Raw genomic sequence first — 22,698 nt, 5'->3', positions numbered from 1 at the left:
CAGTGGTACCTTGCTGGCGTTGTGCCGTCACATCACCCTTAAAGGCATTGTAAAGCATAGTTGACAGCTGGTTCTGCATGTGCTGCATCCTTTCCACCTTTCGGTGAGTTGGTAACAGGTCCGCCACTTTGTGCCTGTACCGAGGGTCTAGTAATGTGGCCACCCAGTACAGCTCATTCCCCTTGAGGTTTTTTATACGGGGGTCCCTCAACAGGCAGGACAGCATAAAAGACGACATCTGCACAAAGTCGGATCCAGTACCCTCCATCTCCTCTTGCTCTTCCTCAGTGACGTCAGGTAAGTCAACCTCCTCCCCCCAGCCGCGAACAATACCACGGGAAGGTTGAGCAGCACAAGCCCCTTGCGATGCCTGCTGAGGTTGTTCTCCTGCCGCTGTCCCCTCCTCCTCCTCCTCCTCCCCCAAAGAAACACCTTGCTCATCATCCTCTGAGTCTGACTCGTCTTCTGCACACGACTTCTCTTCTTCCTCCTCCTCCCCCCTCTGTGCTGCCGCAGGTGTTGAGGAAACAGCTGGGTCTGATGAAAATTGGTCCCATGCCTGTTCCTGCCATAACGGTTCCTGGTCACGCCCATTCACAGCTTCATCCGCCACTCTACGCACAGCACGCTCCAAGAAGTAAGCGTAGGGAATTAAGTCGCTGATGGTGCCCTCACTGCGGCTCACCAGGTTGGTCACCTCCTCAAACGGCCGCATGAGCCTGCATGCATTTTCCATCAGTGTCCAGTTGTCGGGCCAGAACATCCCCATCTTCCCAGACTGTTTCATTCTACTGTAGTTGTAGAGGTAGTGGGTCACGGCTTTCTTCTGTTCTAGCAGGCGGGAGAACATGAGCAGGGTCGAGTTCCAGCGAGTCGGGCTATCGCAAATGAGGCGTCTCACCGGCATGTTGTTTTTGCGCTGAATTTCCGCAAAGCGTGCCATGGCTGTGTAAGACCGCCTCAAATGCCCACAGAACTTCCTGGCCTGCTTCAGGACATTCGCTAAGCCAGGGTACTTTGCCACAAATCTTTGAACCACTAGATTCATGACATGTGCCATGCAGGGTATGTGTGTCAGCTTCCCCATATGCAAAGCGGCAAGCAGATTGCTGCCGTTGTCGCACACCACGTTGCCTATCTCCAGGTGGTGCGGGGTCAGCCACTCATCCACCTGTTTCTTAAGAGCAGCCAGGAGAGCTGCTCCAGTGTGACTCTCCGCTTTGAGACAAGACATTTCTAAGATGGCGTGACACCGTCTTACCTGGCATGCAGCATAGGCCCTGCGGAGCTGGGGCTGTGTAGCTGGAGAGGAGAACTGCCACTCAGCCAAGGAGGAGGAGGACAGCGAAGAGCATGTAGCAGAAGGAGAGGAGGTGGCAGGAGGCCTGTCTGCAAGCCGTGGAGGTGTCACAATTTGGTCCGCTGCGCCCTGCTTGCCATCGTTCACCACCAGGTTCACCCAATGGGCTGTGTAGGTAATGTAGCGGCCCTGCCCGTGCTTGGCAGACCAGGCATCCGTGGTCAGGTGTACCCTTGACCCAACGCTCTTCGCAAGAGATGACACCACTTGCCTCTTAACTTCACGGTGCAGTTGGGGTATGGCTTTTCTCGAAAAATAAGTGCGGCCTGGCATCTTCCACTGCGGTGTTCCGATGGCCACAAATTTACGGAAGGCCTCAGAGTCCACCAGCCGGTATGGTAACAGCTGCCGAGCTAACAGTTCCGCCACGCCAGCTGTCAGACGCCGGGCAAGGGGGTGACTGGCCGAAATTGGCTTCTTCCGCTCAAACATTTCCTTCACGGACACCTGACTGCTGCTGTGGGCAGAGGAGCAGGAACCGCTCAAGGGCAGAGGCGGAGTGGAGGAGGGTGCCTGTGAAGGTGGAAGGGAGAAAGCGGCAGAAGCAGATAATGCACCTGATGGAGGAGGAAGAGGAGAAGGAGGGTGGCTTTGCTTTTGTGTGCTGCTGCTGCTTTTGCTCAGGTGGCCATCCCATTGCTGTTTGTGCCTTTTCTCCAGGTGCCTTCGTAAGGCACTTGTCCCTACGTGAGTGTTGGCCTTTCCACGGCTCAATTTTTGTTGGCAGAGCGAACAGATGGCTTTGGTCCGATCTGAGGCACACACATTAAAAAATTTCCACACCGCTGAGCCACCCTGGGATGTGGGCACTATGGGGACCTCAGCAGCTGATGCTGAAGGGCAAGTTGGCTGGCTGTACATAGGTGGCGATACATTGCCTCAGACAAATCCAAACATGCACCATCAGTAGGTCCTTCATCCTCCTTACACGTTACATCCATAGTGTTGCCGGGTAACTCAAATATATGAGCTGGTGAAAATTCATCTGGCTGTAACAATAATGGCTGTGCATCAGTGATTTCAACACTAAATAATTCTTGCGAAGTGTCAAATGCAGCGGAAGTGGTGCTAGTAGTAGCGCTGGTGGCTGAGCAAGATGAGGTGTTCTGTGTCGCTAAATACTCAACCACGTCCTGACAATCTTGGGAGGTGATGGGACGTGCCTTCTTCCGAGCACTGTACTGTGGGCCAGGTCCACACAAAATTACATTTACACGACCTCGCGCAGATCTGCCGGGTGGCCTTCCTCTGGCTCTGGCACTACCTCTTCCTCTACCTGTTTTGTCCATATCGGGTATGCACGGAGTGGTATATCACACTGCGTGCACTCACGTAGGTAGGTGGGTTCACTTAACTGCACAGGTATGCGCACTGATGCGGTGGGTTCACTGAACAGAACAGGTATACAGTGGCGGGTTCACAGAACAGGTATGCAGTGGCAGGTTCACTGAACACAACAGGTATGCAGTGGCAGGTTCACTGAACACAACAGGTATGCAGTGGCGGGTTCACTGAACAGGTATACAGTGGCGGGTTCACTGAACAGAACAGGTATGCAGTGGCGGGTTCACTAAACAGAACAGGTATACAGTGGCGGGTTCACTAAACAGAACAGGTATACAGTGGCGGGTTCACAGAACAGGTATGCAGTGGCAGGTTCACTGAACACAACGGGTATGCAGTGGCAGGTTCACTGAACAGGTATACAGTGGCGGGTCCACTGAACAGAACAGGTATGCAGTGGCGGGTTCACTAAACAGAACAGGTATACAGTGGCGGGTTCACTAAACAGAACAGGTATACAGTGGCGGGTTCACAGAACAGGTATGCAGTGGCAGGTTCACTGAACACAACAGGTATGCAGTGGCAGGTTCACTGAACACAACAGGTATGCAGTGGCGGGTTCACTGAACAGGTATAAAGTGGCGGGTTCACTAAACAGAACAGGTATACAGTGGCGGGTTCACTAAACAGAACAGGTATACAGTGGCGGGTTCACAGAACAGGTATGCAGTGGCAGGTTCACTGAACACAACAGGTATGCAGTGGCGGGTTCACTGAACAGGTATACAGTGGCGGGTCCACTGAACAGAACAGGTATGCAGTGGCAGGTTCACTGAACACAACAGGTATGCAGTGGCAGGTTCACTGAACACAACAGGTATGCAGTGGCGGGTTCACTGAACAGGTATACAGTGGCGGGTCCACTGAACACAACAGGTATGCAGTGGCGGGTTCACTGAACAGGTATACAGTGGCGGGTCCACTGAACAGAACAGGTATGCAGTGGCGGGTTCACTAAACAGAACAGGTATACAGTGGCGGGTTCACTAAACAGAACAGGTATACAGTGGCGGGTTCACAGAACAGGTATGCAGTGGTATGTTCACAGCACAGGTATGCAGTGGTGGGTTCAATGAACAGGTATACAGTGGCGGGTCGACTGAACAGAACAGGTATGCAGTGGCAGGTTCACTGAACAGGTATACAGTGGCGGGTCCACTGAACAGAACAGGTATGCAGTGGCGGGTTCACTGAACAGGTATGCAGTGGTGGGTTCACAGAACAGGTATGCAGTGGTGGGTTCACAGCACAGGTATGCAGTGGTGGGTTCAATGAACAGGTATACAGTGGCGGGTCCACTGAACAGAACAGGTATGCAGTGGCAGGTTCACTGAACAGGTATGCAGTGGTGGGTTCACAGCACAGGTATGCAGTGGTGGGTTCACAGAACAAGTATGCAGTGGTGGGTTCACAGCACAGGTATGCAGTGGTGGGTTCAATGAACAGGTATACAGTGGCGGGTCCACTGAACAGAACAGGTATGCAGTGGCAGGTTCACTGAACAGGTATGCAGTGGTGGGTTCACAGCACAGGTATGCAGTGGTGGGTTCACAGCACAGGTATGCAGTGGTGGGTTCACAGAACAGGTATGCAGTGGTGGGTTCACAGCACAGGTATGCAGTGGCGGGTTCACTGAACAGGTATACAGTGGCGGGTCCACTAAACAGAACAGGTATGCAGTGGCGGGTTCACTGAACAGGTATACAGTGGCGGGTCCACTGTACAGAACAGGTATGCAGTGGCGGGTTCACTAAACAGAACAGGTATACAGTGGCGGGTTCACTAAACAGAACAGGTATACAGTGGCGGGTTCACAGAACAGGTATGCAGTGGCAGGTTCACTGAACACAACAGGTATGCAGTGGCGGGTTCACTGAACAGGTATACAGTGGCGGGTCCACTGAACAGAACAGGTATGCAGTGGCGGGTTCACTGAACAGGTATACAGTGGCGGGTCCACTGAACAGAACAGGTATGCAGTGGCGGGTTCACTAAACAGAACAGGTATACAGTGGCGGGTTCACTAAACAGAACAGGTATACAGTGGCGGGTTCACTAAACAGAACAGGTATACAGTGGTGGGTTCACAGAACAGGTATGCAGTGGTGGGTTCAATGAACAGGTATACAGTGGCGGGTCCACTGAACAGAACAGGTATGCAGTGGCAGGTTCACTGAACAGGTATACAGTGGCGGGTCCACTGAACAGAACAGGTATGCAGTGGCGGGTTCACTGAACAGGTATGCAGTGGTGGGTTCACAGAACAGGTATGCAGTGGTGGGTTCACAGCACAGGTATGCAGTGGTGGGTTCAATGAACAGGTATACAGTGGCGGGTCCACTGAACAGAACAGGTATGCAGTGGCAGGTTCACTGAACAGGTATGCAGTGGTGGGTTCACAGCACAGGTATGCAGTGGTGGGTTCACAGAACAGGTATGCAGTGGTGGGTTCAATGAACAGGTATACAGTGGTGGGTCCACTGAACAGAACAGGTATGCAGTGGCAGGTTCACTGAACAGGTATGCAGTGGTGGGTTCACAGCACAGGTATGCAGTGGTGGGTTCACAGAACAGGTATGCAGTGGTGGGTTCACAGCACAGGTATGCAGTGGTGGGTTCAATGAACAGGTATACAGTGGCGGGTCCACTGAACAGAACAGGTATGCAGTGGCAGGTTCACTGAACAGGTGTGCAGTGGTGGGTTCACAGCACAGGTATGCAGTGGTGGGTTCACTGAACAGGTATGCAGTGGTGGGTTCACAGCACAGGTATGCAGTGGTGGGTTCACAGCACAGGTATGCAGTGGTGGGTTCACAGCACAGGTATGCAGTGGTGGGTTCACAGAACAGGTATGCAGCCAGACAGGAACAAGTTAAGCCTAACTAATCTTTCCCTGAGAGACAGTCTGCAGCAGCTCGCCCTACTCTCACTAACGCAGGCAGCACACGAGTGACCGTAATGGCCGCCGCTGCCTGCCTTATATAAGGGGGGTGGGGCTCCAGGGGCTAGTGTAGCCTAATTGGCTACACTGGGCCTGCTGACTGTGATGTAGAGGGTCAAAGTTGACCCTCCATGTGCATTATGGGGCGAACCGAACTTCCGCAAAGGTTCGCCTGCGGGACGCGAACGCGAACCACTGAAGTTCGCATGGAACCGTTCGCAGGCGAACCGTTCGGCCCAACTCTACTTGTATTACTGGACCTACCTAACCAGCACATAATCACATCACATGATCATGTATCTTGTACCCTCTCCCTTCCCTAGTGTATTCTACATGATCGTGTGCTCCTTTCCTATGACCACCTTGTACTTGTATTATTTTACCTACCTAACCAGCCCAAATGACATGATCATGTATCTTGTACCCTCTCCCTTCCCTAGTGCATTCTACATGATTGTGTGCTCCTTTCCTATGACCACCTGTACTTGTATTACTGGGCCTACCTAGCCAGCCCATAATCACATGATCATGTATCTTGTACCCTCTCCCTTCCCTAGTGTATTCTACATGATAGTGCGCTCCTTTCCAATGACCACCTGTACTTGTCTTACCGGACCTACCTTACCAGCCCCAAATCACATGATCATGTATCTTGTACCCTCTCCCTTCCCTAGTGTATTCTACATGATCGTGTGCTCCTTTCCTCTGACAGCCTCGTACTTATATTACTGGACCTACCTAACAAGCCCCAAATCACATGATCATGTATCTTGTACCCTCCCCCTTCATTAGTGTATTCTACATGATCGTGTGCTCCTTTCCTATGACAGCCTCGTACTTGTATTACTGGACCTACCTAACCAGCCCAAATCACATGATCATGTATCTTGTACCCTCTCCCTTCCCTAGTGTATTCTACATGGTCGTGTGCTCCTTTACTATGACAGCCTTGTACTTGTATTACTGGGCCTATCTAACCAGCCCAAATCACATGATCATGTATCTTGTACCCTCTCCCTTCCCTAGTGTATTCTACATGATCGTGTGCTCCTTTCCTATGACAGCCTCGTACTTGTTTTACTGTGCCTACCTTACCAGCACATAATCACATGATCATGTATCTTGTACCCTCTCCCTTCCCTAGTGTATTCTACATGATTGTGTGCTCCTTTCCTATGACCACCTGTACTTGTATTACTGGACCTACCTAACCAGCCCAAATCACATGATCATGTATCTTGTACCCTCTCCCTTCCCTAGTGCATTCTACATGATCGTGTGCTCCTTTCCTATGACAGCCTCGTACTTGTATTACTGGGCCTACCTTACCAGCACATAATCACATGATCATGTATCTTGTACCCTCTCCCTTTCCTAGTGTATTCTACATGATTGTGTGCTCCTTTCCTTTGACCACCTGTACTTGTATTACTGGACCTACCTAACCAGCCCAAATCTCATGATCATGTATCTTGTACCCTCTCCCTTCTCTAATGTATTCTACATAATTGTGTGCTCCTTTCCTATGACCACCTGTACTTGTATTACTGGACCTACCTAACCAGCACATAATCACATGATCATGTATCTTGTACCCTCTCCCTTCCCTAGTGTATTCTACATGATCGTGTGCTCCTTTCCTATGACCACCTTGTACTTGTATTATTGGACCTACCTAACCATCCCAAATCACATGATCATGTATCTTGTACCCTCTCCCTTCCCTAGTGTATTCTACATGATCGTGTGCTCCTTTCCTATGACTACCTGTACTTGTATTACTGGGCCTACCTAGCCAGCCCATAATCACATGATCCTTTTTTTTTACCATTTGTTTTGTATAGCTTTGTTCTATGTTGTATAACCTTGTTATATCTGTCAATCCTTGTATCATTGTATATATTTATTATCCAGCGCTGCGTAATATGTTGGTGCTTTATAAATACAATACTACATAATAATAATAACAATAATAAGCTCTTTAATAAGCATTTAGAATGCTGAAAAGTTATTCTAAATGGAAGATTAAAAAGTATCTCTTAGGAGAAAACTTGGGAGAAAACGTGAATTGCATCTGGGTCCAATGTCTTAAAAGAATACATTATATTGCTGACATGGAGGAGACCATTTTCACATGACAAGACCAGGGCCCATATGCAATACACATTTTCTCCTGAGCCATCGCCTAGGAATAATTTTTATCTTCTCTTTAAAATAACATTTCATCATTTTGCAATTGAAAAAGTACCAAAAAGTTGGTGAAAAAGTACTCAGAATTATTTTGAGTATTTTCTTGCTTGCTGGTGGCTTAAAAGGCATTTTAATCCAAGGTGTAAAAATATCAACTAGCACAAAGCATGTGAGAAAAAGTGAATTGCATATGGACCCAGATATTTATGGTAAAATGATGAAAAACCTGATGAAGGCGAGGATTCGCTGAAAGGCGTTGTGACGCTGCTTACATCCCAAGGGTCAGCCATCCCTGTCCACATCCATCTGGACCAGGATCACCACAGGCCACGGTGGTCCTGGAAGGCGGCTTTTCCCCCAGGGTTCCAGAACAGGGCTTTTCCCACGTTGATATGCCTTTTTTCACCTACTGTCTAGTAAGTGTAATTTGTTTTATGTGCATTTTAGCAAAATAAATCTGGTTTTACACTATGGAGCGCTTCTCCATTTTCCATGTTTTCTGTCTATGGTAAAACCTGGGCAGTTTGCACTGAGTTGAAACAGTCCATGGATTATAGACAATGCCTGCAGCTGCATGTTCTCCTGGCTGGAATGGCTGAAATTGTTGACATTTTGAGGTAATTTGGGAAATTCATAGTATTAATTGGAATTTTTGACGTTTGCAAAACTATGAGCTTTCTCCATGAGAATGTTTACTTTTATTTAGTTGTTTTTCTAGCTCCTTTACAGGTGGACAGTTTGTACCCCAACTAAATTCCTGAACATAAAATGCCTTTCTTGTTATCTCCGCTGTGCTACTATATGTTATTTTGCAGACTCTTTTGCGTAATCTGTGTATGTATCACAACAGATATCGTCCGTATTTCCTACCAACCATATTAGACGTACCGAATATTTTCTGATTGTCCTCTACTTTTACAAAATGCATACTTTAATATGCTGTCCCTGACACCGTATACTTAATTTCTGGAGTATTGAATATTTCTTACTATTTTTACTTTAATAAACGTCAAACTGTTCATATAGTTTCTCCATCTGTCTACAGCATGACTGAACACCGATGAAGTCTTCATGTTCACTCAGCTATTATAAAGTGATCTATAGATATATATATATATTTTTTTTTTTTTGCTAAGTTGGCCGCTTAAGTTTTCGCTATGTGACTAATTTAGACCTGATATTGAGTTCTGGTCTCAGTAAAATGATGTAACACTTGGGAATGAAGATGCAGCCCAGAAGTCCAGCACTGGAGGCCAAGATGGAGAAGACCTCCACAGCCACCATGTACTTCCCTTTGGTGCTGAGGTAGGCTGGGATGAAGGAGATCCAAACACTGCAGAAGACCAGCATGCTGAAAGAGATGTACTGAGCTTCATTGAAGGTGTCCGGAAGTTTTCTGGCTAAAAACGCTACAAAGAAGCTCAACGCAGCCAGATATCCCATGTAGCCAATCACAATGTAGAAAGCAGTGGTGGAGCCCTCGTTACACTGCAGTATTATCTTCCCCACCTCCACCTGGGTGTTATGTTCTGGGAAAGGTGGTGAGAAGGTCAACCAGAAGACACAGATCACAACTTGCACAGATGAGCAGATAATTAGAAGATAAATAGAGAGATGTCTCCCCAGCCATCTCCTCAGTGTCCAGTTTTGTTTTGTAGCTCTGAAGGCCAAAATAACAGTGACTGTTTTAGCCAAAACTGAAGAAACAGAGATGGAAAAAACAATGCCAAAGGTCGCTTGTCGGAGGAGGCAGGACATCTTTGTAGGACGTCCGATGAACAGCAGAGGAAACAGAAAGGATAAGCTCAGCGAGAGGAGAAGAATGAAGCTGAGACTCTGGTTATTGGCTTTTACAATTGCCGTGCCTTTGTATTTAATAAATATACCAAACACAACAGTGGTGGCAAAATAACAGAATCCAGCAACCACAACAAGGCACAACCCCAGCGTATCTTCATAAGAGAGGAACTCAATGATTCTCGGAATGCAGCTATCTCTTCTCTCATTGGACCATTCATCATCAGGACATTTCAGACATCTCTCCATATCTACAAGGCAAACAAATGAAACAACAGTATTTCAGTACTGATAAAAAGTTACTAAATTGAAAAGTCAAGGCTTTCATTGATGAAGCTAAAAGACTTGATGTAAAGTATTAAATACAGAAGTTTTCAACATTGTCTTAGTGGTAACCTTTATTGGCTCAACGCAACCCAAAAGAGGGATTTGAGCTTTTGCAGGAGTTGGGATTTAGTCACCTGGTGCTCCAGAGAGGATCAAGCAGTCCATATCATAGCAAGCTAGTGGTTCCTCATCTGTGAGATATACCTTAAGATAGTCTAAGAACTGTTGGTTCTTTTAACAATAAGTTACATTCACAGTGGGAGCTTGCATTACACATTCTGCAGGGGAACAGTTGCATTGTGCAATAGATGTGCTGTACAATGTATACAGTGAAGCATACGTAATGTATTTTTCACTGCACCTGTTAAGACACATGTTATGGGGTACTGGACTGCATGCATCATGTTATGCTAACAGACTCCACCACATTGCTAATGGACCTGTGTGAATGCAATGTAACTGTATCCCATTAGCAATTGTCCTGTCTGATGCAATGCACCATAACGTCCCACAGTGAACGTGGTCTTATTCTTCTGTTCTTCTGGTGATGCAAAGTCTTCATGTTAAAGGGAACCTTAACTGTGGGCAAAAAAAAAATTCACTTACCTGAGGCTTTCCCACGCCTCCTGCAGCCGTCCTGTGCCCGCGCCGGTCCTTCGGTGCCCTCCGGTCTCCCTCTGCGGCTAAGTTTCGTTTTCGAATGAGATGGGAATTTGTTCTTAGAGTCACTCAGGGGCGTAGCAATAGGGGTTGCAGAGGTTGCGACCGCATCGGGGCCCTTGGGTTAGAGGGGCCCCAAAGGGCCCTGCCTTAATTACAGTATTAGCTCTCTATTGGTCCTGTGCTCATAATAATCACTTCTATAGATACTTTGAATAGTAGTAATCACTATCAAACTGCTCCCCATCCCCTTCTTGCACCTCTGACACTGTAGTTGCCATTGGCAGGTTTTGGTGCGCCGTATCAATTCTTATGTATAGAGTGCTTGGGGGGCCCCATTGTAAAATTTGCATCGGGGCCCACAGCTCCTTAGCTACGCCACTGGAGTCACTCACCAGTCCTGTTAGTGATTTCCCCTTCTGGGCAGGTGCGGCAGCCATAGCAGCATCTGTGAAAGCCTTCCATGGGAATCTTGTGATACCCCGGGAGGCAGCTGGGGCTACAGGCAGAGGTCGGGGTCTAAAAGAGAAGAAAACCAAGACTTATTTTTAGGCAGTCATTTTGCAGTTACTGTTGAATAATTGCTTTGTTTTATGCAAATAGTCCTTCTAACTTCTTTTTTGTAACTCTGTTTTTTTTTTTTTGTTTTTTTTTCAATTGATTTTTATTGAATTTTTTTCACAGTTTACAAATCCAAAATAAAGGTAATGAGTATCATTCATTTTCAATAATTCTTTAGTTGAACAATGAATTGGAGAACAAAACAGCTATTTACTGTATAGCAACTCAGAAATAATGTATTATAGAACAGTTCTAAATCAGGTGGAATAAGCACCTTCAACTGAGTTAGTACTTGAAGCTCTAATTTTAATATATTTATAAAGAAACAACAATCACCCACGTAAAGTGGGAATATGCCAAACTAATAACATCAACACAACTAGTAGAGAGTGCATAGTGCCTTAATAGATGCTTAGGGCCGAGGATTACAGCCCATGCCGAGTAGTCAATGAATTTACAGAGGTCTAGAGCTAGATCTCAGACTTGAAGAGGTTCAAGTAGATCTAGTCTGGCCTGATAGTAGGACCTGCTAAGTCAAGCGGAAAGGAGATTGGGGGGGGGGGGGGGGGTTATCATTAGTTTAGGATCTCCATGACTGCCCTTGTGACCAGCCTATTCTGTGGAAGGGAATTCTAGTATTAACTGTGTAGTTACATATTGTTAGAGGGTGACCTTATGGGTTTAAGTTCCAGTCAAAGGACCATGTGTGTTGCCATACATTTTGATTGTCTCTGGATCTTAACAGGTATTCCATTCTGAGGTTATATTCTGTTAGGTGGACTACCTGAGTGATGGAAGGTGTGTCAATTGTGTTCCAGTTCGTCAGGAGTAGATGTCTAGCTGCACATAGGATGTGCGTTATTCCTAATCTGAGATGTGGCTGAAAATTATCTATGTTGAGAAGAAATAAAGCTAGGGTTGGTGAGGGGAGTACTTGTGTTTTGGTGATGGAGGATATTATTTTGAAGATGGCTGACCAGTATGTGGTGAGTTTGGGGCAATCCCATAGTACATGGGAAAGTGTGCCCGTTTGTGAACACTCTCTCCAACAATTTGGGGAGTGTTGTGGGGACATCTTGGCCAGGATTCTGGGTGTAAGATACCATTTGCATAGTATTTTTTTTGTGGTTTCTGTGTGGGTGACACATTTAGAGTATTTTTTCAGATTGCTTAGTGCTCTTTTGAGGTCTGTTATAGGGATCGCTTCTTTTAGGTCATATTCCCATATTTTAAGATATTTCAGGATGGGAGAGTGTGTTGGGGTGTTTAGTAGATTGTACCAAAAAGATATCCCCCCCTTGGGTGAGGATTTGGGTTTAAACAAAAATTCCCATACTGCTTGAGGCAATGATTCGTTGGGTAGAGTGTGAGAGGTTAATAAATGGTTAAGTTGGAGGTATGTGAAGTAGTCCTTGTCTGATAATTTGTACTTCCACTTCAGGAATTCAAAAGGTTCCAGTCTTTTCCCAGTCATTATGTCTTCAATATTATTGATACCTGCTCTTATCCAGCTATTGAGATTAATCAAAGGAATATGTGACTTTATTGCTGACATGGGAAGGGGGGATTTCACCGTATTGAGATCTAATGGGGAGAGACTTTTGAAGAGTTCCCATGAGGTTAAGGTTTGGTGGATGATTGGGTGTGAGGTTTTATATGGTGGTAGGTTGGTCCATGTTAAATATAGTAAGTCAATTGGATATTCTTTGATTAGGGATTTTTCCAACTGTGCCCAGTATTTATCTTGAGAGTTTTTGGTCCAAAATTGGGACATGTCTAAAATTGAGGCATGATGATACAGGAGGGGGCTGGGGAGCCCAAAGCCTCCTTATGAGGGGTTCGCAGTTAGAATTTTAAATGCAAGCCTGTGTTTTTTGCCTTTCCATAGGTATTGATTAATTATTTTATTTAATTTTTGGAAGAACTGTGCGGGAAGGGGTACTGGGAGACTTCTGAAGTAATATAAAATTTTTGGGAATATTGCCATTTTGTATGTCGCTATTTTCCCGGATATGGATAGATCCGTAGGAGTCAGTTTTGACAGTTCTGTTTGAATTACTGATAATAGAGGTGGGAAATTTACTTCATAAAGCTCCTTTGTAGTGGACGGTATTTGTATTCCTAAGTAAGAAATGCTTTTTTTGGCCCAGGGGAAGGGGAATTCCCGTGTTATTTTTTCTTTTAATGTTCTGGATATGTTAATACCTAAGAGAGAAGATTTAGTTTCATTAACTTTATATAGGGACACTTTGGAGAAGTCATTTAGGGTGTTGGAGATATGCCGTAGCGATTCTATTGGGTTGGTGATTGATAGGAGGACATCGTCTGCAAAGAGACTGATTTTCGGGGACATTTGGCCTATCTGGACTCCTGTTATCTTTGGATTCGAGCGAATAGCTTCTGCCAGGGTCTCCATAATTAGCACAAATATTAAGGGAGATAGGGGACAGCCCTGTCTGGTGCCATTAGATATAGCAAATTGTTTGGATATGAAGCCAGAGACGTTTACTGATGCCGATGGAGTTTTATAGAGGGCCATGGTAGCTTGGTGGAAGGAGCCTTGAATTCCAAATTTTAGAAGAACTTCACCCAGGAAGTCCCAATGGACTCTGTCAAAGGCCTTCTCCGCATCCAAAGCCAGAAGCAGAGAAGGCCTTCGACACAAATCCAAGGAGTGAAGTATATTAATGATTCTTCTGGTTCCATCCGAAGCTTGGCGTCCCCCCGTAAAACCCACTTGATCCAAAGCAATAACCGTAGGTAAAATGTTAAATAGCCTATTGGCTAGGATCTTCGCATAAAACTTGAGGTCGCAGTTCAATAATGAAATGGGTCAGAAGTTGGAGGGACTGGTTTGATCTTTGCCCGGTTTGGGGATGACTGTGATTATGGCTTTGGTGTACTCAGGGGGGATCTGTCCTGACGATTGGAAGGAGTTAAATAGGGAGGCTAATTTGGGGGAAAATATATGGGCGAAAGTTTTATAGTATTCATTTGGAAAGCCATCTGGGCCCGGGGCCTTATTGGGTTTGGATTTAAGGATGGTGTTTAAGACCTCCGAGACTGTTATCTTCCCATTTAAGATGGATTGTTGTTCTTCTGATATTTTAGGTAGCTTAATTAGTGACAGGAAGTCTTTGATCAGTGCCGGTGTCGGTTGGGGTGTAGCTTTATCATCCTTTAGGTTATAAAGGGCTTTGTAAAAGTCACTAAAGGCGTCAGCAATATCTTGTGGGTTGGTTAAGGGGATTTTTGTGAATGGGTGTATAAGTTTTGCAATTTTTGCTTTAGATTGTTTGTTTTTAATGATTTTGGCCAGCAGCGGGCTGGCTTTGTTATTCTGGTGGTAGTGGTTAAGTCTGAGTCTAGCTAGATTGAAGTCATATTCCTCTGTTAATACTATCTTTAACTTTTGTCTTAGATCAATTAGGGATCGGGCAGTAGTTAGGGAGGGGTCTTGCTTATGTGTAAGTTCCAGGGACTGGATGGCTTTTAGAATGTCGTTGACTTCTTGTTGTTTGATTTTTTTGGTTCGGGCTCCTATTTTAATTAGACAGCCTCTTAAAACTGCTTTATGGGCTAACCAAATTGTAGCCTCTCCAACTTCCTCCCCAGAATTCAGTTTAAAGTATTCATTAATCTGATCAGCAATTATTTGTTTGTTCTCCTCTGAAGATAGAAGAGAAATATTTAGTCTCCAGGGGGGTCTCACATTTCTTAAATTTGGGCCAGTGATGGTGATGGAGACCGGGGCATGGTCTGACCATGTAATGCTGTGGATCTTTGCATCTTTAATCTTCTGTAGGGAGTATCTGTCAGTGAGGAAGAAGTCAATTCTCGAGTAAGACTTGTGAACTTGGGAGAAGAAGGTAAAGTCTTTTTCATTTCCATGGGTAGCTCTCCAGGGGTCGTATAGATCTAATTTGTTTAATAATTTTGCCAACTGCGGCGAGGATTTTTGTTTGCTGGAAGAGTCCATCTTGTTATCATATATACAGTTAAAGTCCCCTCCTATGATAAGGCCCAGAGGTTTTGAGTTAGTTATTCTGGAGAGAAGTTGACGTAGAAATTTCATCTGACCTTGATTCGGGGCATAAAGGTTAAGGAGAGTGGCTGGTGAATTTTACATCTAGATCTTTGTGGAAAGCTATTAGGACTCCACACTTCTTTTTGGGATTATTACTGCAATAGATTTGTGGAAAGCCATTATTGTGGAAGATGGGGGCTTTCCCTTCTTGGAAATGGGTCTCTTGAATGAACAAGATGTCCGATTTTAAACAAGATGCTTCCTTCCACAAGGAGTGTCTTTTGACCGGGATATTTAAGCCTTTCACGTTAAATGATGTGCAGATAAGCATTGTGATGAGAAGAGTGAAAGAAAATGTGTGTGACATTGATGTTTGAGGTGAGCTGGTAAGGTCATTGGGTGGCCATAGAGGTCTATTTTGACTCGAAGGAGGTAGAGAGGGGGGGGGGAGGGGGGAAGCAGGTCTGTCGAGTGTTGAGGCTGAGCATGGGTGCTGAAAATTGGCTATGCAACTGCAATAACAAAACAGGTAAAATAAACCAGTAAGTCAGGCTACCAGGCACTGCCCCAAACGATGGGTGAGTGTGAGGTATTATCCTCAGTGGGAGAAAGCTTGTCTTCATTTAGAAGAGAGATTTAGTGTGGTGGCTCGTGAATCCCTTCACGATACTAGTTTCCAATCCTGCTGGATTTTTGTTGATTGGGCGGGTTTCCTGGGTCTGGTTGCGATTTCTGCTAGTTTTATATTCCAGGACGCTAGCAGTTTGGCGCCTTCTGCGACATTGGATACGATGTATTGGGTACCTGCCTTTTTGATAATTAGCTTGATGGGGAAGCCCCAGTTGTAGGGTATGTTATGATCATGTAAGGTTTTGGTTACTGGCAAAAGAGACTTGCGTTTGGTTAGTGTGGCCTGAGAGAGGTCAGCAAATAGACTGATACCTTTGTATGGCTCAGGAAGTGCTCCATTCTGTTTCAGATATTGGAGGAGAGCTTCTTTTGTGGGATAGAAGAGAAATTTACAGATGACATCTCTCTGTATATTTTCAGGCAGGAAGGAGGGTTTGGGGAGCCTGTGGATGCGTTCTATTGCCATCTCTAGCTCTGTGCATTGTGGAAAGACAGTACGTATTATGGTCTGCACGTATTGCTTAAGCTGTGGCTGTGAGATCGATTCATTAATGCCTCTAAACTTCAAGTTAGACCTGCGGTTCCTGTCTTCTAGGTCAGCTGCTTTTGCTTTCAGCCAGGCTATCTCACTCTGTGTGTCTTCCATACAGTCTACCATCTTATTATGTTCAGTGTTCAATAGAATCACATTCGTTTCCACATCTGCAATCCTGTCACCCAGCAGGCTTACTGATTGCTGCAAGTGATTAGTGACTGCATTAAACTCTGAAGACATGGAGGCTTTTAGTGTGAGAATCAGCTCTTTCATGTAAGCCTGTGTGGGGTTTTGATCTGTGACAGGAAAGGCTGCTAATGCATCCTCTTGTGGGGGGAGAGACTGAGACAGTATAGCTGCTGGTATGTGAGGTGCAGTGATGGCTGCAGCTCCTACCTGATCTTCTGCTGGGGATATCTTCTGTCGTGATTTGACTGGGCTGAGAGAGGCTGGAGAGGCTGTGTTGGAGGATGACTCACCCCCGGGGACTGCTTGTAGAAGTGATGAGTCATCTTGTGCAGAGGAATGTTTCTCAGAATGTTGCAGAGGGAGGGCTGTGGGCACGCTGGAGCCTGCGCCATCTTTGCCTGTTGTTCTGGCCTGGCTCCCTCCAAACATCTCAGGGATTTTTTGCAGCTTCGGCTTCCCCATCTTCCTCTTGAAGGATGTCTTCTGTTCCATCTGTTCCTCCGGCATCTGGAGAGTAGGGGGGTGAGGATTGGAATGCTTTCTAGTAGCTTTTAATTGCTGGGAATCACGGAGCTCTGGAGTTATGCGTCCAGCTTGTCTAAGCAGCAGACACGCCCCCCCCCCCCCCCCCCCCCGTAACTCTGTTTTTTTAAGAGATAACTAGAAACAGGGCCGGCCCGCTCATGAGGCGGGGTGAAACTTTTGCCTCAGGCGGCAAATTTCCAGGGGCGGCACCCGCCCGTCCGTGGGTGCGGGGAGCCGGCCCGCCGAGCTGGAGGGGTAGCTGGCAGGACGGGGGTATTGGGTCAGCGGCGGGGAGGGGGGTCGGACCCCCCCCTCCCTCGCCTGGGTCCCCCGTCCTCCGCTCCCCTCCAGCCTAAATAGACGCAGCCGTATATGTAAGAGGCACGGGCGGGGAGACACTCACCTCCTCCTCGCTCCAGCGTGCGCTCCACTGACATCACTTCCTGCAACGCTGCAGGAAGTGATGTCAGTGGAGCGCATGCTGGGAAGAGGTGAGTGTCCTCCCCGCCCGTGCCTCTTACATATACGGCTGCGTCTATTTAGGCTGGAGGGGAGCGGAGGACGGGGGACCCAGGCGAGGGAGGGGGGGTCCGACCCCCCTCCCCGCCGCTGGCCCAATACCCCCGTCCTGCCAGCTACCCCTCCAGCTCGGCGGCCCCCCAGAGCGGCCCCCCCCGAGGGGGGGGGGGGGGCGGCGGTGGCAATTTTTTTTTTAAAATTTGCCTCAGGCGGCAAAAAGTCTAGGGCCGGCCCTGACTAGAAAAACAAGTTAGTCTAGTTGTACAGGTCAAATCATCAAAATACATATAAAAGATAACAACTTCTTTAGTCTGAGAATGTCAGACTCCAACATAACTTCTACTAAGAAAGCTCGAGAGAGATGAATGTCCAGGAAATTGACTGGAAAGAGTCCATATGATTGTCTCGGGAGTAGCTCAGCATAGGAGTGTCCATATCTTAAAGTTAAAGAATAACATATAGAGACTGGAAAAGCATATAGGTAGCATCTTAGTAATGATTGAAGACAGGAGAAGACTCGAGTTCAGGTTAGAGGAGTCTCTAGTAGTAAGATGAAGTCAAAGGAGTTGGTATCCAAAAGAGGGGGTGGGGTATAGGGGGGTAAGGGGAGAGGGGAGTGAAAGGAGTGGAGAAAAAGGTTGCAGGGGAAATTAATGGGGTACAGTGTTCAGTGACCTCAGCCTGAGGTATTGGAGACAGGAAGAGAGATTGGTGAGTATGGTAATGCAAAGGGTCTGCTATCCATATAATATAGCATAAAGTGGTGCAACCTTGAGAAATTAAGGAGGCATACAGTCTGGTGAGTATAATGACCAAGGACCCAAAATTTGTTGATAAAGGTCCTCAGTATCTCTCAATGCAGCAGTCATTTGTTCCATGGATTTGATCCAATTAATTTTAATTTTAACATCCGAGATACTAGGAGGGGCTATGTTCTTCCAGGCAGACGCAATCGGAAGCCTAGTTGCGGTTAGTATGTGGTTGATCAAACGTTTAGAAAACTTGTTCACACCAGGAATGGATTTTCCTAATAACATAGTGGATGGTTCTAGTGGGACTGGAATATCTAGAATTGATAAAATCAACTGTTGTACTTCTTCCCAAAGTGGTGCAATTACTGGGCAAAACCAAAAGATATACTCTAAGGAGCCTTTAAAGGAGAACTGTAGTGAGAGGTATATAGAGGTTGCCATATTGATTTTCTTTTAAGCAATACCAGTAGCCTGGCTATCCTGCTGACCATCTGCCTCTAATACTTTTTGCCCTAGACCCTGAACAAGCATGCAGCAGATCAGGTGTTTGACATTTTTGTCAGATCTAACAAGATTAGCTGCATGCTTGTTTCTGGTGTGATTTTGCAGGCAGATAGCTGTGCAGGGCTGCCAGGTAACTGGTATTGCTTAAAAGGAAATCAATATGGCAGCCTCCATATACCTCTCACTACAGTTCTCCTTTAAGAGAACATCCCCTCCAATAGGTATCAGGAGTGTGAGGATAGATTTTGGAAAGGACTTCAGGGGTCAGGTAGCATCTGAACAATATTTTATATATATATTTTATTAAATTTGTGTGCATATACAGGATCTTCTCAAAAAAATTAGCATATTGTGATAAAGTTCATTATTTTCTGTAATGTACTGATAAACATTAGACTTTCATATATTTTAGATTCATTACACACAACTGAAGTAGTTCCAAGCCTTTTATTGTTTTAATATTGATTATTTTGGCATACAGCTCATGAAAACCCAAATTTCCTATCTCAAAAAATTAGCATATTTCATCCGACCAATAAAAGAAAAGTGTTTTTAAAACAAAAAAAAGTCAACCTTCAAATAATTATGTTCAGTTATGCACTCAATACTTGGTCGGGAATCCTTTCGCAGAAATGACTGCTTCAACGCGGTGTGGCATGGAGGCAATCAGCCTGTGGCACTGCTCAGGTGTTATGGAGGCCCAGGATGCTTCGATAGCGGCCTTAAGCTCATCCAGAGTGTTGGGTCTTGCATCTCTCAACTCTCTCTTCACAATATCTCACAGATTCTCTATGGGGTTCAGGTCAGGAGAGTTGGCAGGCCAATTGTGCACAGTAATACCATGGTCGGTAAACCATTTACCAGTGGTTTTGGCACTGTGAGCAGGTGCCAGGTCGTGCTGAAAAATGAAATCTTCATCTCCATAAAGCTTTTCAGCAGATAGAAGCATGGACCCACTTTTGAACCAGAAACAGTGGCAGAAGCGCCTGACGTGGGCTACAGAAAAGCAGCACTGGACTGTTGCTCAGTGGTCCAAAGTACTTTTTTCAGATGAAAGCAACTTTTACATGTCATTCGGAAATCAAGGTGCCAGAGTCTGGAGGAAGACTGGGGAGAGGGAAATGCCAAAATGCCTGAAGTCCAATGTCAAGTACCCACAGCCAGTGATGGTCTGGGGTGCCATGTCAGCTGCTGTTGTTGGTCCACTGTGTTTTATCAAGGGCAGGGTCAAAGCAGCTAGCTATCAGGAGATTTTGGAGCACTTCATGCTTCCATCTGCTGAAAAGCTTTATGGAGATGAAGATTTCATTTTTCAGCACGACCTGGCACCTGTTCACAGTGCCAAAACCACTGGTAAATGGTTTACTGACCATGGTATTACTGTGCTCAATAGGCCTGCCAACTCTCCTGACCTGAACCCCATAGAGAATCTGTGGGATATTGTGAAGAGAAAGTTGAGAGACGCAAGACCCAACACTCTGGATGAGCTTAAGGCCGCTATCGAAGCATCCTGGGCCTCCATAACACCTGCGCAGTGCCACAGGCTGATTGCCTCCATGCCACGCCGCATTGAAGCAGTCATTTCTGCAAAAGGACTCCCGACCAAGTATTGAGTGCACAACTGAACATAATTATTTGAAGGTTGACTATTTTCGTTTTAAAAACACTTTTCTTTTATTGGTCGGATGAAATATGCTAATTTTTTGAGATAGGAAATTTGGGTTTTCATGAGCTGTATGCCAAATATTAAAACAATAAAAGGCTTGAACTACTTCAGTTGTGTGTAATGAATCTAAAATATATGAAAGTCTAATGTTTATTAGTACATTACAAAAAATAATGAACTTTATCACAATATGCTAATTTTTTGAGAAGATCCTGTATATGAGTGCTTAGCATTCTCCCAAATATCTTCCCAGTCAGTTTTATCTATGGTTGTTGAGAAAGCATTTTCCCATTTTTTTCATGTAAGGGTGGGAGGCCTCTAAAGAACCTGAGTTTGACTGCAATAGAGAATATATGTGGGTGATTAAGCCTTTTTGATGTCCTCTATGTATACACAGCCTTTAAAAGGTAGTAAAAGAGGATAGAGAGGATGTCCCCCTAGTGTACACTTGTAAAAAATGGTAGATTTGATTCATTTCCAAAAGTGTTAGAGAGGAGAGGGTTTTTTTTTCCTTGTAATGAGGACGGGCAAGAAGCTTATCAGAGGCAGGATCCGTCCAATTTTTAAGGCTAAAATACCCTAGTTGATATCATCTAGCGACGAAGGTAGTGCTAGTACCTGAGGGAAACATGGGGTTTCCCAGTATGAGAAATAGTGGGGAAGGGTGGGATTTCAGGCCTGGAGTTCGTGCTGTGGTCTTCCAAATTTTAAGTGTAAAAGATATAGTAGGGAGTATATCTTTATGAGGTAGTTTAGGAGAGTTCTTGAAACATAGAAAAGAGGCTAAAAATAATGGGGGGACTTCCATGGCCTCAATTATTGCCCATTTGTAGAAGACTCTGAGGTCAGATCATTCGGTCAGCTGTCATAGATGTGCTGCCTAATAATAATGTTTTAAGTGAGGTAAACCTAGACCACCCTGTTCTCTAGAACAGTATTTCCCAACCTTTTCCGGCCCAGGGAACACTGTCCGGTCAAATTTTTCTCCGGGGAACGGCGCTCTCGCGCGGGGGGGGGGGGATGCGGCCCCCGGTTGTTTGCGCGACCTAGTGGACAGTGCCGTGCACATCAGGCTATGGGGGGAGGGGGCTGGGGTGCGGCTGCATAGCTGGCATAGTTGTCCCAGTGTAGGGAGTTTAGTTGCCTCAGTATAGCTAGTATAGTGCCCCAGTATAGCCAGTATAGTGCCCCAGTATAGCTAGTATAGTGCCCCAGTATAGTGCCCCAGTATAGCCAGAATAGTGCCCCAGTATAGCCAGAATAGTGCCCCAGTACAGAATAGTGCCCCAGTATAGCTAGTATAGTGCCCCAGTATAGCCAGTATAGTGCCCCAGTATAGCCAGTATAGTGCCCCAGTATAGTCAGTATAGTGCCCCAGTATAGTCAGTATAGTGCCCCAGTATAGTGCCCCAGTATAGCCAGAATAGTGCCCCAGTATAGCCAGAATAGTGCCCCAGTATAGCCAGAATAGTGCCCCAGTATAGCTAGTATAGTGACCCAGTATAGCCAGTATAGTGCCCCGGTATAGCCAGAATAGTGCCCCAGTATAGCTAGTATAGTGCCCCAGTATAGCCAGTATAGTGCCCCGGTATAGCCAGAATAGTGCCCCAGTATAGCTAGTATAGTGCCCCAGTATAGCCAGAATAGTGCCCCAGTATAGCCAGAATAGTGCCCCAGTATAGCTAGTATAGTGCCCCAGTATAGCCAGTATAGTGCCCCGGTATAGCCAGAATAGTGCCCCAGTATAGCTAGTATAGTGCCCCAGTATAGCCAGAATAGTGCCCCAGTATAGCCAGAATAGTGCCCCAGTATAGCTAGTATAGTGCCCCAGTATAGCCAGAATAGTGCCCCAGTATAGCCAGAATAGTGCCCCAGTATAGCTAGTATAGTGCCCCGGTATAGCCAGAATAGTGCCCCAGTATAGCCAGAATAGTGCCCCAGTATAGCCAGTATATTGCCCCAGTATAGCTAGTATAGTGCCCAAGTATAGTGCCCCAGTATAGCCAGTATAGTGCCCCAGTATAGCCAGTATAGTGCCCCAGTATAGCCAGTATTGTGCCCCAGTATAGCCAGTATAGTGCCCCAGTATAGCCAGTATAGTGCCCCAGTATAGCCAGTATAGTGCCCCAGTATAGCCAGTATAGTGCCCCAGTATAGCCAGTATAGTGCCC

The 22,698-nt window shown here is 46.0% G+C and overlaps 1 protein-coding gene across 1 annotated transcript; it reads right to left on the bottom strand.

The window, feature by feature from the left end:
• Positions 1-1,782: 1,782 nt before the first annotated feature.
• Positions 1,783-17,143, bottom strand: LOC137571129 (vomeronasal type-2 receptor 26-like; the record flags this gene model as incomplete). Its single annotated transcript, XM_068279855.1, has 4 exons — positions 16,769-17,143; positions 11,015-11,138; positions 9,010-9,883; positions 1,783-1,795 (listed from the first exon to the last, which is right to left on the bottom strand). Coding segments are annotated over exons 1-4 (1,311 nt in total), but the record flags the coding sequence as incomplete, so codon positions are not given.
• Positions 17,144-22,698: the final 5,555 nt, after the last annotated feature.

This window comes from Hyperolius riggenbachi, chromosome 4 (assembly GCF_040937935.1).
Source record: "Hyperolius riggenbachi isolate aHypRig1 chromosome 4, aHypRig1.pri, whole genome shotgun sequence".
NCBI classification, from domain to species: Eukaryota; Metazoa; Chordata; class Amphibia; order Anura; family Hyperoliidae; genus Hyperolius; species Hyperolius riggenbachi.
This window is presented reverse-complemented; position numbering and strand designations above follow the sequence as displayed.